Source organism: Pyxicephalus adspersus, chromosome 10, assembly GCF_032062135.1.
Source record: "Pyxicephalus adspersus chromosome 10, UCB_Pads_2.0, whole genome shotgun sequence".
Classification (NCBI taxonomy): Eukaryota; Metazoa; Chordata; class Amphibia; order Anura; family Pyxicephalidae; genus Pyxicephalus; species Pyxicephalus adspersus.
In genome coordinates, this window is record NC_092867.1 from 33,532,142 (window position 1) to 33,549,674 (window position 17,533).

At 37.6% G+C, this 17,533-nt stretch overlaps 2 protein-coding genes across 5 annotated transcripts in view; one reads left to right on the forward strand and one right to left on the reverse strand.

Annotated features, from left to right (window-relative positions):
- Positions 1–2,015, reverse strand: part of ANAPC16 (anaphase promoting complex subunit 16) — a 10,686-nt gene extending 8,671 nt beyond the window's left edge. Inside the window, exon 1 of one of the 2 annotated variants that reach the window (XM_072424497.1) lies at positions 1,913–2,015. The gene's annotated coding sequence lies outside the window, so the exon portion shown is untranslated. Of the gene's footprint in view, positions 1–710; positions 734–1,912 lie in introns of those variants that run through there. The other variant, XM_072424498.1, reaches the window with a different exon arrangement.
- Positions 2,016–2,346: 331 nt separating this feature from the next.
- The window catches only part of ASCC1 (activating signal cointegrator 1 complex subunit 1), a 95,404-nt gene continuing 80,217 nt past the window's right edge, over positions 2,347–17,533 (forward strand). Inside the window, exons 1-6 of one of the 3 annotated variants that reach the window (XM_072424493.1) lie at positions 2,349–2,366; positions 2,918–3,003; positions 4,955–5,073; positions 5,191–5,290; positions 6,119–6,216; positions 16,067–16,245. In XM_072424493.1, the coding sequence (XP_072280594.1) occupies positions 4,965–5,073; positions 5,191–5,290; positions 6,119–6,216; positions 16,067–16,245 (486 nt within the window). In that variant the 5' untranslated portion in view covers positions 2,349–2,366; positions 2,918–3,003; positions 4,955–4,964. Of the gene's footprint in view, positions 2,367–2,917; positions 3,004–3,366; positions 3,527–4,954; positions 5,074–5,190; positions 5,291–6,118; positions 6,217–16,066; positions 16,246–17,533 lie in introns of those variants that run through there. The other 2 variants (XM_072424495.1, XM_072424494.1) reach the window with 2 other exon arrangements.

A 17,533-nucleotide genomic window follows, 5' to 3' on the forward strand; every position in this document is an offset into this window, starting at 1 on the left:
CGGGTGGTTAAATAAGAGGGAGAGATTTATACAATAAAAATGTGCAATAAAGTGAAAAATTTGTATGTTTGCAGGCAAATGTAAAACCTTCTGCCATACTTAGAGACTGAGGATAAAATCAGGCCACCTAGTCAGTATAGGGAAAGTAAATAATTGAGGTGTGAAGATCGGCCTTCCAGAATATCACATGACTGGACGGTTTAGATCCAGATGACTTCACAATTGAATCCCCAGTATCAAAACCAGGCAGATGTGACAGATGATCAGGGTCACTAGAGCCAGATCAATCACAGTATAACCCTAGGCAGGATTTTAGGGCATGGTAGACACCCAGGGGTCCCAACTACAACTTTTAGACTTAGTCTGCATGGACGTTTTCCCCAGCTTTTAACCTGAGCCTTTAAAAGCCCTTGTTTGAAATTCCCATGCATTACAATGGGCTAATCTACCCCAGGATATTTCCTTGAGGCACGTTTATGAGCTTTATCTATAACGCTCCTTGCAATGTTTAAAAATTGTAAACACAGGGTTAACGCTGAAAAATACAGGAAAACCCTTAAATTGATTTCAATGGGGAGTTTTCCCACATTTATGAGTACTTTAAATGTAGACGTTTTAAAAACGTGCAAAGACTTTTCCATGATTTTAATGGTAAGCTTTAAAACGCTAATAAAAGTGCATAAAAACACAAACACAGTAGGAACATTTACTTCCGCGTAGACCCTGCCTTATGCTCCTCCAGCAAAACCGGGGAAAAATCATCATTAGTTAGAGTTGTTCATCTGACACTTAACAGAGAATGTATTTAAAAGCAACTGGAGCCTCATGGGGAGGATCCCTGACAGTATAGACAACGCAAATAGGAAGGCTTCTTCTTTGCCCATTGAGATCTTTATCAAAGTCAATCAAGGTCCAGAGGGGGGTGAGGGAGAGATTCTAACCCACCTAGGGCCCCATTGTGCCCTAATCTGTCTCTGGGTGCCACTTACCGGCACCAATATCACAATAATGACAAGGGGGCCGACCAATGGATCCACAGCGAGCACAGGGGACCAGGAATATGACAATCATAAAAGTCTGTTTTTTTTTGTTTTTTTTTTTAAACAGTGACAGGGTCACATATATTACTGCTATGGATAAATTGTAAGTGGAGGAGAAAAAAGGACCCTGAAAATAATACCCCGCCCAGTGAAGGAAACCTTGTACATATAGTAAATTATAGGCAGTCCCATCCTTCCTTTCATGCTGAACAAGCAAGCATCCAGGGAATAACATTCAGGCCGCTATTGGCAACTTCCATCTAATACCAGACACCTGGCTTTCTCTGGCTTGGAGTCTTTCATAGCCACAAGCATGATGATCACAAATGCCAGAGAGAAAATAAATTAAAGGCAAGTTCACATGTGCGCCATGCCAGCCTCGGACACTCACATATCAGCGCTGGTTCTAAATGGACAATCGTCTGCATATTTGTCAGCTGGGGCAGTGAATGTTATTATTGAATGGCTCATCACCCCCATTCATTTGTTATGGAGCTGCCGCAGGAAGGCGCTACATTCACATATCACAAGAGGCAGCGGTACCCTGGTGTGGGGAAGCAGTAAACACACCGCAACCTCCCCGCTGTGTGAACATTGCCTTACTGCTCTGTATACCTTTTTCAGTATAAGGGCATAAAATATTGAATCCAAGGAACTAAAATATTTAGCAGTACAGGCTCACAACACCAGCTCCATGTCAGCTGCCATGGCAATGCCATTAGTATTAGAGTTTTTTTTGACAATGACAGCAGCATTATTACCGTCCACCCTCTCTATAACCCTGAGCTGTTCCCATTTCTGCCTCTCTCATGCCTTCCTTCTCAGAGCTCCTTGTAAAACAGCACAGCCCATCCATTACAACGAGTACTTACCTTTCCTGTAAGCGGTTTTAATATTATGAGGCCCCTGCGAATCTCCTCCTCTTCCGTCCTGATCTGTCTCCTCACACTTCCGGGTTCTGACACTACCGGGCACGTGATCGCACTTCTACCAATCACAATCCTCGTTGTGTCTGCTGAACACGTCGCCTTGGTAACATGGGACACTATCTATATAATATAACATATATTGTTTTAAAGATATAATCCAGTAAATGAAAGTAGTTCTTTATTTATTTCATGTAAAACATTACAATGTTGAAATTCCATTCCTTACTATTTCACATTAGTGTGCAGCACCTCCATTTTGTTGTAGATTGAATCGAAATAGACGAGCTACACAGTGATACGTGTGAGGGGTGTGCAGCTATAACCCTTCCTCCAGGAACAATAATAAAACTTTTTGTTCCACACATTCCTCATTGTCTTCCTGTGGGGACTCATTAAGGTAAAATATTACACATGGTTTCTTTTATTTAACTACGTAATTTCTGTGTATAATATTCTGCTTATAGAACATCCCATGTAGTGTCTTCTCTACAACACCGAGGGCTTTATAGTGTGTAACATACAACACATGTTATTATTATTATTTTTAATAATAATATTCAGTATTTATATAGCACCAACATATTATGCAGCGCTGTACAATAAATATGAGTTGCAAATGACAGACGAATACAGACAGTGACCAGGGGGAGAGGACCCTGCCCTGAAGAGCTTACAATCTATAGTGCTAAAAGTATACAACATATAGGGCCTGATATATAGAGTGTCCTTCCCCAGAGTATATCCCCCTGAAATTCCCCTTCTAGGTCTTCGAGAACCCCTGCTGTCATTTCTATATTTACACACATTAAATTTGTATGATGGTCAGTGGGAAGAATTCGTCCTACATTGATGGTCAGTAGGAAGAATGTCACCCTTACAGATGGTGTCACCTAAAGTGGAACTATCATTAAAATAAAACTAAAATCACACTTACCCTTACTTCTCCAGAGCCCTCGATCCCTCCAGAGCTGTCCTCGGATCGGTCCTGCACCATCCTGGATTCCTTCCTTGTCCTGGTGTGGAGAAATCACCAGGTGACGCCATCTTTTTTTCCTCTTCTGCCGATCTCATTGAGTGCCTAAAAAGCCCCTTATGTGCATGCTCAAGATCAGAAGAAGCAGGCAGCAGCCTCCGTACTATACAGTACGGTGATCACATTGCTCAGAGTATGTAACATACAGGTTGCAATGATGCTGACACTCTGAATGCCTTCTTTAAGTCCTTAAAGAAGAATTTAAACGGCATGACCTGGCATTTAAAGCAGCAAGTCAACTAATACAGATATATCTCACGGGTCATAATTTAAAGCTGTCCTCAAATAATTAACAAATCTTGATACCTTTGCCACCTTGTCATCTCCTGCTTACCACTTATTCGTTATTAGTTGCTTGATAGATCTAAATTTCACATGAAGAAGCCGAGTAGGGTGGAATGCGTCTGGTTCTGAGACTAACTCTTCCTCTACAAACGCTGTCCAGTACAGTATCCCTTATGGTTATATGGACTCCATAAAAACCTATACTACTAAGAAGTATCATGTATAGTACTTAGTCTCAGGTAAGCTGCACAAAGTTTGTTCTGGAGTTGAGACCTATATTTTATGTATGTCTGTGTGACAGCTAAAGCTTGGCTCAAATTGGTTTATACAGCAGGACAATGATCCCAAGCACACCAGCAAATCTACAACAAAATGTCTGCAAAGAAAAAACAAATCAAGGTGTTGCCACGGCCTAGTCAAAGTCCAAACCTCAACCCGATAGAAATGCTGTGGTGGAATCTTAAGAGAGATTGAGAATGCCTGTAAACTTCAATGAACTGAAACACTATTGTAAAGAAGAGTAGGCCAAACTTTCTCCAGAATGATTATGAGAGACTGATAAAGTCTCAGATACAGAAAATGATCTCTTCAAGTTTTACAAGCTAATAAATCCTGGGGTGTACTTAGTTTATCACACATAGCTTTTCAATTTGGACTTCATTTTTTGTTAAATATTGACATGGTGAAATCTCTTTGGTGTATTGTACCTGAGGTTAGATTTAATTAATTCTGGAACCCGCTGTGTACCAGATGATTTTTATTAAGTCTTGATACGTAAATTTGTCCCTTTGTATTGTCCCTTGTCTGAGCCAAGACATTGAGTCTGATTTATTAAAGGTCTCCAAGGCCGGAGAGGATACATTTTCTTCAGTCAAGCTGGGTGATCCAGCAAACCTGGGATTGATTTAGTCCAGGATTCAAAACTTTTGCTAGCACAAAGCAAAAGACTTTTGCTTTGTGCTAGCAAAAGTTAGGTCAATCCAGGTTTGTTGGATCACCCAGCTTTACAGTTTTGGTGACAATGGAGACCTTTATCACACACATTTGTTCTCCCTGGTATATCTTTGATGGCTTGTTCACTTTTAATGCATGTAATCCTGGCAAACATCTCCTAAACCCCTGGAGCCCGGTTACACGGCCTCATGTGGTCACAAGTGTTTAGGTTGTAGTGTTTTTAAATTTTACCAGCTGATCCTGATAAAAAAACCTTCAATGCTTTGCATTTGAGGTCTTACTTGTTTTATCTTTTATAGTGCAGCACCATCACATGTTATAATTTTCAACTGAAAGAAAGAACAGAAGGGTTTTTTTTGGCAAATTTTGTATTGATAAACACTGAGTATCTTATACATCAAACATAAAGATACACAGGTTCCAGGTTTTGCTTTACTGATAAAAAATTATCTTCTCCAGCCTTTGAGAGCTTGAACAAATCAGAGCCATTATATTTGAAAGTATAAAATAAACATTTCCCTTTTGTTAATAACAAATTTTAAAATCCAAACTGGCTTGCAACAGTCCTTAAAGAAGACCAGGAATTTCCTAGGGTTGTAAGACTGACAATTCTGCTGCTGACAACACATCACTAACATAATGACTAACTACTTATTCACCCTATATGTTTTTATTCGAAAGTTGTCCATGTCATTATCTCTTGTATCTCACAGTCTTCTAGCCATGGATGTCTTACGTCCCACCTTGATCACAATTGGCGGACGTATATACAGGAAGAACGCTGTTCAAGAGGCCACTTACCAGAATCAGGAGGAGGAGGAATTTTATATAGGTAACAAGGATTTGTTTTAAATTTGATTTGCAGTGAATAATTTACTTGAAGAATGAAAATGCTTTTGTTATAGTGGACCTACTGAAGATTTATTATGAACATATTCTCTCTCCACAGAGTCTGAGCAATGTATGGATGAACCATGTGATTATTACACCATTGAGGAAACAGAGAAGGGGTTCCAGTGTTTCATTGATCTACCTAGTCAGCTTTTTAAGTGAGTTTATCATTTAACTAGATTAACTAGATACTTTGTTTCTTACAAGAAATCATGTCTGCTCCTTCCTTTCTACCTGTGCTGTATTCCAATTAGTGACATTTTTCTCAGCTATCTCTGAGGACCAAAGAACCTCTACTGCCTATATTGGCCTTTCTCAACCTTTTTAACATTGGGAACCCTAAAAAAAAAATTCAGGTCTCAAGGAAGCCTGGTGGTAGGTAGCCTGGTGGTAAATGAGAAATTTCTATTACTGTTGGCCAGTAGAGAGATTGCCACCCTTACAGATATCCAAATAGACTATTGGTATCAGTGGTAACGTAGGAGCCACAAATCCTCATTGCTCAAGGAACCCCTACCAACCTCTGGTGGAACCCTAGTCATCTGTAGAAATCTGCTTAAGAAACACTGGTCTATACTACGAGGAAAATGGGAGGGTGATGTGTTTGTAGTCCTGTCCTATGGTGGCATTGCTACTCTATAGTTGCAGAACGCATATCACCCTAGGGCAGTGGGTTACATGGATAGAATCATCAGGACATCTGGATTATAAAGAAATCCTGAAAAAACACAATGCAGCTGCCACAACTAAGGACTGGTATGACTTACTTTTCACTTAGACATAAGATGAAAATCTAATATCTATGTGTGTCTGCTGAAGTTTATATATATATTTATAAATTATTCCCTTTTTTACATGGTTACATGTCACATAGGATACAAATGGTTCTTTAAGCAGTGCTTTCACATTTATTTAATAATAATTTACATATGAATGTGTCCAAAGAGTTTATTCTTATATTTGCACTGCTGTTTGTTGTTCTTTAGGTATATTATAGGAAAAAAAGGAGAGACTAGGAGAACTATTGAATCAGATACGCGTACATCTATCAACATTCCCAGACAAGGGATGGAAGGGGAAATTGGTAAGTTGTTTGTTTTTTCAAATTAAGTTGTTGTCAAGGAAAAAATAATACCTGGACATGCAAAATTTAATCAAAGGACAAGTTTACTTTCTAGAAACAAGCATTGAGCAAATCAGTAGATTGCACTAAGTTTATAATCCCTGATCCAGAATCATTGTTGTCTTCTGCATTCCTTCAGCATTTTTGTTATAAATTATATCTAAATGCAGTTCTGTTCTATCAGGGGTATTACTGTGCAGTCTACCTGGTACCACACACCCTTTATCTTCAATTCTTCCAAATTCTACACAGTTCTTACACATACAATCTGCAGCCACCTTTTACTTAGGTAGAAGGCCTTTCCATAGGCCAAACAAAGGCAGAGAATTTTTATTGAACTAGAGTTTGCAGTGTTCATATACAGTAATTTTAAGTTTTGAAGCTTGTGGAAGATAGTCTGCACTATTCCTTGTGCTAATAGCTACAGTATTTCTGCAAAGCGCTAAACTAATGAAATGTTGCTTTTGTGGCAACTGGGGATGTTCTATACGCTGTTTTGTACAGGAGTATTGCAGAAATTTCACTTTTGTGCTTATGATTTGTTCACTGCTTTTCCCAGAACTCTATTACCAGTATTCTTGAATTCAGGAAGGTATGTTGGGGTTACAGCAATTCTTAGTACAAAACTAAGTGATAAGTTGGTTATCATTAACGCAGTTCCTTTCAGAGCCTATTAGCATCTTTAAGGAAGTCAAAAGAATATAAATCTGCTGAAACCCTGGCATATAGTTACCAACAAAACTCACATCTCGCTGATTTGGCTCTAATACTATTTTCTTAGGGCTTTCTGAAACGTGGTTGATTTTCTTTCATATTAAAACTTTTGTAAGGGGAGGTCTACAGTTCAGCCATACTCCAGGCCCAGGTAAAAAGCAAGTTGGTGGAGCTGACATCTTCCCAACTTAATGCTGTACCTTTTATTATGCAGTTCATGTACCTTCTCTGTTTTAGCATCTTTTAAGGTGCAGTCTGCATTTCTTAGTTTGCAGCAATTGTCCTTCTGACCCAGCTATCCATATAAATTGTCCTGGTCCATTTTTTTGGGTCCAAGGGGGAATTTGAAAATCATCTCTATTGACATAAACTGTGATTGTGACAATCCCTATACACAGACCACTCTTCAAACTTTTAATGTGTACTTTAAAGCTCTTTAAAATTCCTTCTGTTCCAAATGCATCCTTCGCTCTGCACACGATCCAATCATCATTATGATTATCTTATGGTCTTAAATGAATCCAACATGATTTTGGGAGCTCCCTAACCCTTTATGCTCAATTGTAATATAGCTTACAACCGGACCTTAAAAAACTGATCATGTCCTCATCTGGGAAGGCACACACAGTAAGATCATATACATTTTACTCAGTTACCTTACCCTGTAGATTAGTGGACCCCAACACCATAGCCCACTGGTAGCCCTAAACCAGTTCTTGCTGTAAATAGGCCCTGTATTCGGAACTTTGTAATAGCAAATTGGAGGAGTTGTTGTACAGAGCATTCCACCACCTGGAAATCTATTACAGGTACTATTTGTAAAGTGAATTTTTGCCTTAAGGACCTGTATAGTCCTGGCTGTGATGTGGAGATGGAGCTTGCATACAGGCAAAAGCCAATGATTTGGAGCAGTTTAAAAGTGCCATTTTACATCAATGATGGGACAGATTTCAAACCACTAGGGGAATTTTGAAAACTACTACTGATTTAGAAGCATTTATTATTCACACTGACCACTAATCCCGGGACATTTGTTACTCCCTCTGACTACTAATATAACAAACTTTACTGTAACTTACTTAAGAGCTGGGGTATTTTTACTTCTACTGAGCATGTGCATGAGCCTGAGCAGTGCATCCCTCAAACATTTGCAGACAGTAAACTGGCCCATTGCTTAAAAACTATGGGGACCCCCTGTGTATATGGTAGGCCTGCAAGGACATACCCCTTTCTGCTAGGGTTTTCTATTATTAATATTATACAGCGCTGACATACTACGCAGCACTTTACAAAGTCCATATCATGTCACTAACTGTCCCTCAAAGGGGCCCAGATTGTCCCTACTTCAGTCATATGTCATTAATACAGACTAAACTCAATTAACATAACTGCGTGTTTTTGGAATGTGGGAGGAAACCGGAGTACTTGGAGGAAACCCACACAAATACAGGGAGAACCTGCAAACCTCATGCAGATACTGTCCTGGCCGAATTTTGAACCTGGGACCCAGAGCTGCAAAGGCCAGAGTGCTAACCTCCGAGCCACCATGTCTATCTATTGCTATATTTGTACTAACCCAGGGTTCTCCCCAGGCCCTTTTAGCTGGGTGCACCACCGGCTGTGCTTGGGTGGTTACTAAAGAGTTTGATCACAATACAGGGGCTGCCACCCATCTACAATTTCTTCCCACCCGGCTTAAAAACATTTCTGGGTTGAGCACTGTAACCTTTGCCATATTGGCATCCATCTGGTAAAGTATGGCATCTATTTGATTAGTATGGTGCTACTATAGCCTTTCTCAACCAGATCTTTACCATCAAGCAGCTGGCCCTTTCACTTCTGGCCCAGGACTACGCAGGCATTTTCATATATGAGGTCGATTAGCGATAAATTAAAGAACCCATTGCATCTTCTGGAGAAACCATGGGTTCCATTGTACTCTGGTAGAGAATAGCTGTGCTGCATGATGTTTACAGTATATTGGTAACTGGTAAAATATGAGTGGTTTCTCGTGTCTTGAAAATGAGAAACTATAGCTGTAATATTCTGTTTTACCAGCAGATGGAACACTGTCATCAAACATTTTTCTGGTTGTCTGGCAATCGGTGACCCTTAACTCATTTTTATGCTGTTCAGTCTTATTTTTAAAAGTATTTTTAGGATTTTATATAAATTTTATACACAGATTTTTAAATTATGTTTATAATTCAGTTACTGTTTTGTGTAGATTTTCAAATAGTATTCTGCATAGTATACCAAAACTGCTAAAAAAACAACATTTTTAGAAGGTAACCAAATAACATGCTAACCATGGCACTACAAGCATCTAAAAGGGAAGATTAGATGGTCCTTTTAGATCCATGTCAATAAAGAAGGCACTATTATTTTTTACTTTCACACCACAGTTTGTAGTGTTAATGTTGTTTCCGGGAGACTCTGACCAGGTTAGACTATGATACTATACCATGCTGTTTCTCACAAATGCATGAATTAAATAAAAAAAAAAAAAAAAAAAAAAAAAAAATAAAAGTAGAAGAAATGAAATCAGTGTTAAAGTGCTCCTAGCACTCCTAGTCCCATGCTTACTGCAGTAAGCTATTACCTGGCTCTTGCAGTATCTATAGCAACATATATTGCAGCATTTGTGTAAATCACTTTAAATAGATTAGAGTAATTGCTTACTGGTTGGCTATCGGCTTCTAATAGCACTTCGCCTTGTTCTCATGGGCTTTAGCTGTGTAATAGCAGTGTGTACAGCAAGCTTTTACAAAGCATTTGCAGAGCTTTCTGCGTCTTTCTTAAAGGCTTTAAAGTACCATTTATCTCCAGCTTAAAAATGTTAATCAAAGATCTTAATTAGATTGCTGAATGTCATTTTAAACAAGCTGCTCATAGGCTTTCAACAAGCTTCATGCAGTGCTGTTTGTTACTGAAGCTTGCTTTAAAGTGACAACTGTCCCAAAACTTGCATTTTATTAGTTTCAAGAATAAAACCAAGGGTTTCTGAAAGTCTTTGAAAGCTGATAGAGGCTTCCAATGGCCAGACAAAGAAAATTTCTTTATGACAAGTTGTTTTTTGGGGTATGCACAGAAAGTGCCAACCTGACCTCTATCACCTCTACCTTAAAAGTATTTTGGCATTAAAACCAATCAATTAAAATCATATGTAATGATAACTCTCTAACCCTTGTTTCAAAAATTCTATTATACACCTACCTGTAAATTCAATGATTTATACCTTTCTCCACCTCCCCTGAGGAAGCCAACTTAGTGAAACGTGTCGGACATTATACCCTTACAAACTACCTGTTGTTGTTTCCACCTTTTCTCTTTTCTAATGTTTTCTCTTTTCTGATTGTTTTATAACAAGGCATTAGAAACTTTAGTAAGATAACTACCTCAGAGTTCTTAGCTTTACCTAATACATATGTGCCTTCTTTATGACACTAAATTGTTTGTCCTCTACTTTATGTTAATATGGAGATTAAAAAGGTTGGTTTCTTAAAGTGGAACTGTACAAAAAAGGTGAACATTTGATGTGCCTATATAGCACTTCATAGTTGTGTGTCTGCAGTATGAGATGCTGCTGTTTCATGACATCTGTTATTTACACTTCTATGCTCTGAGAAAACAAAACCATGTCTGTAATAAAATGACCACCTCCACACAGAGTTGACATGGCATGGTAAGTTGGTAATGGGAAAAGATCAACTGCTGGATAACCACATTCAATGCTGGTCACTACTCCTTTGTTCTTTTCCTGCTTTTTTATGGGCCTCCTTAAAGTGGGAATATAGTTCGACAAACAAAATTGCGAACAGACAAGTATATTTTTTCATTGCAGAAGGGATATTGCCTGTAATTTCTGCAATAAAAAAAGACTTGGTGTACAATGTTAGGATCTGCCAGATATTAATGCTTTGGGAGTTTCCTCGTTCCAGTCTGGCCAATCAAGGTGGCCAAAGATCTGACACGCTGGGGGATGGCAGCACACATGAAAAATTAAGGACAAAATTGTGATCCGGCAGGTAAGGTTATTTTATTGCAAAAAGGATATTACCTGTTCCTCCTGCAATAAAGGACCTGCTTGGTCACAGTTTCTTATTGATAAAATTTAGTTTTGCTATATTGACTACAACACGTGGTACACAGCAAGCTTTTCCATATAAATTTTAGAGCTGAAGTCCCTAAAGAATGCAAAAAAATGTGGATAATTCAATATTCTGGCATTCAACCAAAACTAAAATATTTCTTTTGAGTATACTTGCCCTTTAATTGTTTATTCTTTTTTATAATGCTTTATTGATCTTTGAGGTTATAATCAAGTACAATTAAAAATTACCTGACAAATATCGAGCAGACATGGTCTACTAAAATCAGTGGCGACCTTAATGTTCACCAAAGTAAATCACAGAGGAAACCATTAAAATGAAAAGTTGTAAATTAATGTCTGGTACTATATAGCTATATTTCTTAAGTGGTTTGAAGTCGTAGTTTAAATTTCGATTAAGTCGTTGAAGTATACAACACAGAAACGTTCCATGTTTAATCACAGGGAAAAAAATGATTCAATTAAGAACCAATCTACCATCTAGTATTGTTTTTAATAAATGATTTTGTTGTGTTCATTTGTTCCTAAGCAGTAAAAAAGGAACACAGCCAGGAAAATATTTTCCACTACCTTTTTTTGAAATCCAGTTTTGTAAAGCAACACTGGATGGTCAGAGCATAATGACAAATTCTTTATTTTTCTGAAGAAACAATTTTTCTTCAGTCAGCACTAAATGTATAATTATCTTAGCTCTCCTACTGTCGTAACTTCACTGCTTAATTAGACATTAATTAAATTTCATTGTGCAGTTTGCATACCTATTTGAAGGAGCACAGCAAGAACAACCGTTTTAGATGCATTTTGGATTTTAACTCCTTTTTGGTTACCCATTAGTGCAGATGCTAAACCAGGCCATAAACAGACATCTGATATATCTCTGCATTGTAAATATGTTTTATGCCTCTGCCCGTTCTAAATAGAAGATCTGCTTGTTGGGTAATAAATGAAACATTGGCTGGTCAGACTTTTTTCAGACCGTGCATAATGGGCCTGATTTATTAAAGCTCCAAGACTGGGGAAGATAGACTATCATGGGTGAACCTGGTTGATCCAGCAAACCTGTATTAGATTTATTTAAAATCATTTTCTTTAAGTTTTTAGTCTTTGACCACATCCATTCAAGGTTTGCTGGATTACCAGGTTCTCTCATAATAGTTTATCCTCTCCAGTCTTGGTTGGCTTTATCAAACTATGCCCAATGTTTCCAGTGTATATGACTATTGGCCCTGATATATTAAAGCTCTCTAAGGCTGTAGAAGATACACTTTCATCAGTAAAGCTGGGTGATCCAGCTAACCTGGAATGGATTTCCTTAAAGTCATTTGCTATTTGTTAGCAAATGTTTTTATTCCTTGACCAGATCCATTCCAGGTTTGCTGGATCACCCAGCTTCACTAATGAAAGTGTATCCTCTCTAGCCTTGGAGAGCTTCAATAAACCAGGCCCATTGTGTCCAGGCTGTGGTGTTTTTCCATACTCGACGGGCTCTATTTATAAAATGGAGACTCTGACATTCCCTCAAACATTTGTGAGGACCTTGCAGGTCCACGTGTTTCAATGGCAGTAACTGATTCCCAAGACGAATGTTGGAGGTAATGTTTGATTACTAGTTTTAAAAATATAGACCAAAGACTATAATTAATAATTATTTGCCTCTCTGACAGGGGCTATAACTAGTGGCAGAAAATAAGGTCTTTTAACCATTTTGAGCTATTGTACACTTAGTACATGCAACTTTTGAAAATTCCACATAAACACCCTACAAACCTAAATCTTAATGTCGGAAAATTCTGTTAGCTATTTCTTTTTTGCATTTGCTGAGCTCCTAGTTCATGGAGAGTTTACATGGAAGTTCTAACATAGAAACTCAATTTTTGAGTGAGGAGCCAGCATTGAATTTCCACCAAAACCTGGCTATACGCAGGGCTAGTTTTATGGTAGAGCTGGGATATTGGGCAATTGTCCAGGGCCCACAATGTATCCAGCTAACTGAAAAATTGGTAGGAACGCAGGAAGGTGAAATACTATTCATTTCATATTTACCCAAGTTTCCATTTTGCCTAAAACTGTCCCTGACTATACTGTTGGAAACTTTTTTGGAGCCCTTATATGATAAAACATTTACATTTACTTTTTTATGTATCCCATATGGTTACCAACGGGATGATTACAGGCAGATAATGAACCAAGTTTTATGTCAGTTTGAAAAAGTGATATCAGGTCTACAATACGTGTTGCAGCTAAACTCGATTTCCTTTTTGTGTATGGCTGGAAGGGTTTATTATCACAACAATGATAACATTAGGACACTTAATGGCAACTGAGTCTGCCACAAGGTCAAATAGTTTATTTTGTCATAATACCTAAGACAGCCCAACAGTTGAAACATGGCACTTTTTGTGGACGGTTTTAGTCCAACCAGAGACGATGTTTCCCACCTTACTTTTTTTTATATATGTGTTAATTAATAAACTGGAGCTGCTTGTTAAACCATGTACAGATTAATGCTAAAATACTGACAATTTGTAATTGAATATTCAGTGTAAATTATCATAATTGTGTTATATTTCAGTTTCATTTATACACCTATTTGAGTTTTGGGGAGATTTCATAGCTGAAAATGCATTTCCTGGTTCTTTGAAAGTAAAGGAAAGTTACATTTGAAATTAACCTCTAGTCTAAATTCACTAAATATATTTCAGGTACAAAAAATATATTTAGTGTGTTTTATAGTTTTTTTTCCCCTATATAATGTAGGTCCGGCCTGTATAGAAAAGCCTGTCCCCTGCCAGAGAAGGACACTTGCTTTGTGTAGAAGCAGTGGTCTTTCTGCACCAGTCTGATACTCATTGTACAGAAGCAGAAGATCTGCAATCAGCAATGATCCCGCCCCTCACTGATTCCAGAACTCTGCCTGTAGCTCAGCAGGGAAAATTTGATATCTCTGCAGGTATCACTTCTTCTAAATAAGGGAGCAAGGTTCCCAATTGGTAGCAAATTGGCAGAGGACATATTTTTTCTGCTCTACAGCTGTCTTTTAAAGAAAACTGGGAAGACATTAAGCACATTATGAATTGATTCGCCGAGAATTTATGCAGCAGATTAACACTAAATGTTCATCTGGGTTTAAGGATGATAAATACCAAGCTTGCACCTTCACATTAAGTCCCTAATGTTAGCTCTCATATTTTTATGTTATTTGGTTCCTTTTAGGGGCTTATCTTTAGGTCTTTTTATTTAGCACTTCATAGTACTGTAGCTTATGGTATGAATGGCTTAATAGAATGTTTGGCTTGTTTTGGTATTGTTATGGGAGTGAGAGTGACCTTGTTATTGAGGTCTTTGAAAGAGAAATACAGAAGAGTAATGTTGGGCCATACACTGGTCAATACTTCTAATGAATTAAATGTAAAAACAAGGCATTCCTGATCAATGTTCAGTCAATTATATTGAGTCAACATTGATCAAGATTTCTAATTCTTCACCTGATTAATGCCACTTTCACCACTCTGATCACCAATGTTGTAACTCATCAGTAGGAGCTCTTTACAATATTGATGGTTGGAGTAGGGGGCTAAGAATGGGACTTGGTATTAGGTGCAGGGTGGTAACTCAGTAAACGCCCAGTCTCCATCATTTGCCTGGCTGTATCACCCCATGTATGGCTAACATAACTGACATGTCATGAGTTTCCTGGTTATCTAGATAATGTATTTGCTCTCCACATTCGCTCCATCACTCAAAGAACTTGCATGAGGTCCTGTGTACAATGGATAACCATGGCAGATTACTACTGCTAGAAAGATCAAGTCATTATGTTTTTAATATTCAATACTCTTGGCAAATAACAGGACAGATATAAAATTTAGGGAAAGCAGGCAAAGTGGTGCCACAATCTAAAGGTTAACTTTTACAAAGCTGGTGCAAATCTAAACATATATGAGTAACATTAGAATTCCCTGCCTTGCCTATTTAAATGTCCCTCGAGAGGCTGTAGGAGAAAATTGTATGTAAATGAATAAAAGGATGGAAATTATTTCAGAAATCATTTGCTGTGTACTGTTGAAAACTAATTTACATTTCATCTGTTTGTTGCCATTTTACCTTTGCTCTAGAATACATCAATATCAGTTCATTAACCTGTGTAGCTACCCCGTTAAAGGCTCCAGCTATACAGACAATTTTATTCTCTCTCTGCTGAGAGATTTAACCTTTTGTTGTCAGTCATTTTGTTTGTCAGCATTATAAAATCAGTAGGCTGCAAGATCAGGAGACAACTGTTGGTAAGTGGGTAAATCTCTCAGTATAGCCCTAGCCTTAAAGAGAAGGGGTTTTTGCAGTTCTACAGTATATTCATACACTATATATACACTAAATGTGTGTATATATATATATATATATATATATGTATGTATCTATGTATGTATGTATGTATATATATATATAAATAACATATTTGCATTTTATTCCCTTTTCTTACTTAAATATGTTGGCTTTCCTTTCACACATCACATGTTGCAGAACTGGAAAGCTGCATGTGAGTATGGGCAGTTGACATTAATTTTAACCCAAAGATAGGTTTTAAGCAAGGAAGGGTTAGAACGGCTGTCAACTTTCTACCCTGCTTTTTGGGAGATTTTTCTTTACTTCCTATTTGGCTGACAGTTTTCCGACATAACATGATGTGAGGGGAACAGATTAAGAAAGTTTAAAACATCTGATTTATAGCTTTGTGCCCTTTACCATTGGGCAGTATCCTGATCTCTTTTTTATTTGCATATTTAAATGCAGATAAATAAGGGTACAAAAACTTGTAAAACTTTTATAAGACAAATGTTTCCAGCTGTGATCATTTTATAAATGAAAAAGGGTAGTGTAGGGTCCAAACAAGATGAAATAAGGTGATGCAGCATTTAATTGCATTATATAAATTTATTTTTCTTTGGTCTTACAGTTTTTAAGTTACATCTTTCATTTTTATTTTAGTAATTACAGGGCAAAATCGCAACGGTGTCATTTCTGCTCGGACACGCATTGAGTTGTTAGCAGAGACGTTTCGGAAGAAGCAGCCTTTCACCCACTTCCTGTCATTTGCTCTTAATCAACCACAGATTCAAGAGAGGTTCTTGCAGTTCAAAGAAGAGGTCCTGGCTAAGTGCTCAAAGGTAAATCACAAATGTGTGTTCTGGTATTTCTAAATAGCAGTGTAACTGGGATTAAACCAAATGCCTAGTTACTAATACATCTACCTGTCATGAGTGCTGTCATCAGGTAAAGCTGCAGTCCACTCTGCTTATGTTTTTGTCTTTGCAGGTTCATTTCATCCATCAACATGTTAGTAACATTATTAACTAAATCCTTTCTGTTTTCTGTACATACCTTATTTTAAACCCAGTGACATCGTCATTAAGTCTTTATGCATATCTATGCAATACATGCAGCTCATGGCTGGTGGGATGGGTTTGGAGGGTGCTGTACATAGCTTTTGGAGAAGATGAATAGGTATAATGGTCATATGTGATGCTGAACGCCATGAATGAAAAAACTGGAATTCAATAAAACAAAGGGACGGTCAAGGTGGGTGATCTATGGCCAGAAAATGAGGCATCTTCTATCTGACTTGGTGTAGCGTGTGATGCACACTGTGGGAGGTGTAAAGTAGGTAGTAAAATCAGTACAGAAGAAAAGCCCATACAAATGCAGATTTAAATTCCCCTTCTGGAACTCTATGTTACACGGTTGTTTATGTTGCAAGGTTATGAAAAGCTATTGCTCTTATGTAAAACTCTTTCATGCACAGAATAAAAACCAAAGACATTGTAATAAACGTAGTTACCATAAGTGTATTTATGTTTTATGTTTATGATGACTCTCCCAGGAAGATACAACGATCAGAATACCCTCTCAATTCACTGTTAGTTCTTCAATTTTAACAAAGTATACCCTTGAACAGGAATACTCATTCAGAGAGTATGTTTGAATATTTCATGTTTCTAGAAACATCAGAATGTTTTAGCTTCCAAGGTAAAATAGTGTATCTGTGTTTTCCATCTTTTAAACATTATTGATTTTTTTTTTCTAATAGTGTAATGCTGTATGCAGGTGATTGATCAGCATGGAATACATTCAAGAGTCAGATATGATGAAGTGTTTCGCTTTGTTTCACCAGGCTCCAGTAACTATGGTGCTAGACCTTCCATAGAAACCAGTTCAATAAGAAAGTGAGCAGCTTAGATGTTGATGTTAAAGCAGATCTCTGTAAATATATTTACTTTTATTACATTTAAAAAAAAACATAATGATGAGTAATGTAAACACACATATAGCAATGTATGTCATCTCCTTGACTTTACAGAATCAGGGGGCTGCATAAATCAATGAACAAGAATACAAGTACTTTGGTAAAACCGTTGCTTTATACTGTATCTACATATTGCCTGGAGCTTAGCTTTT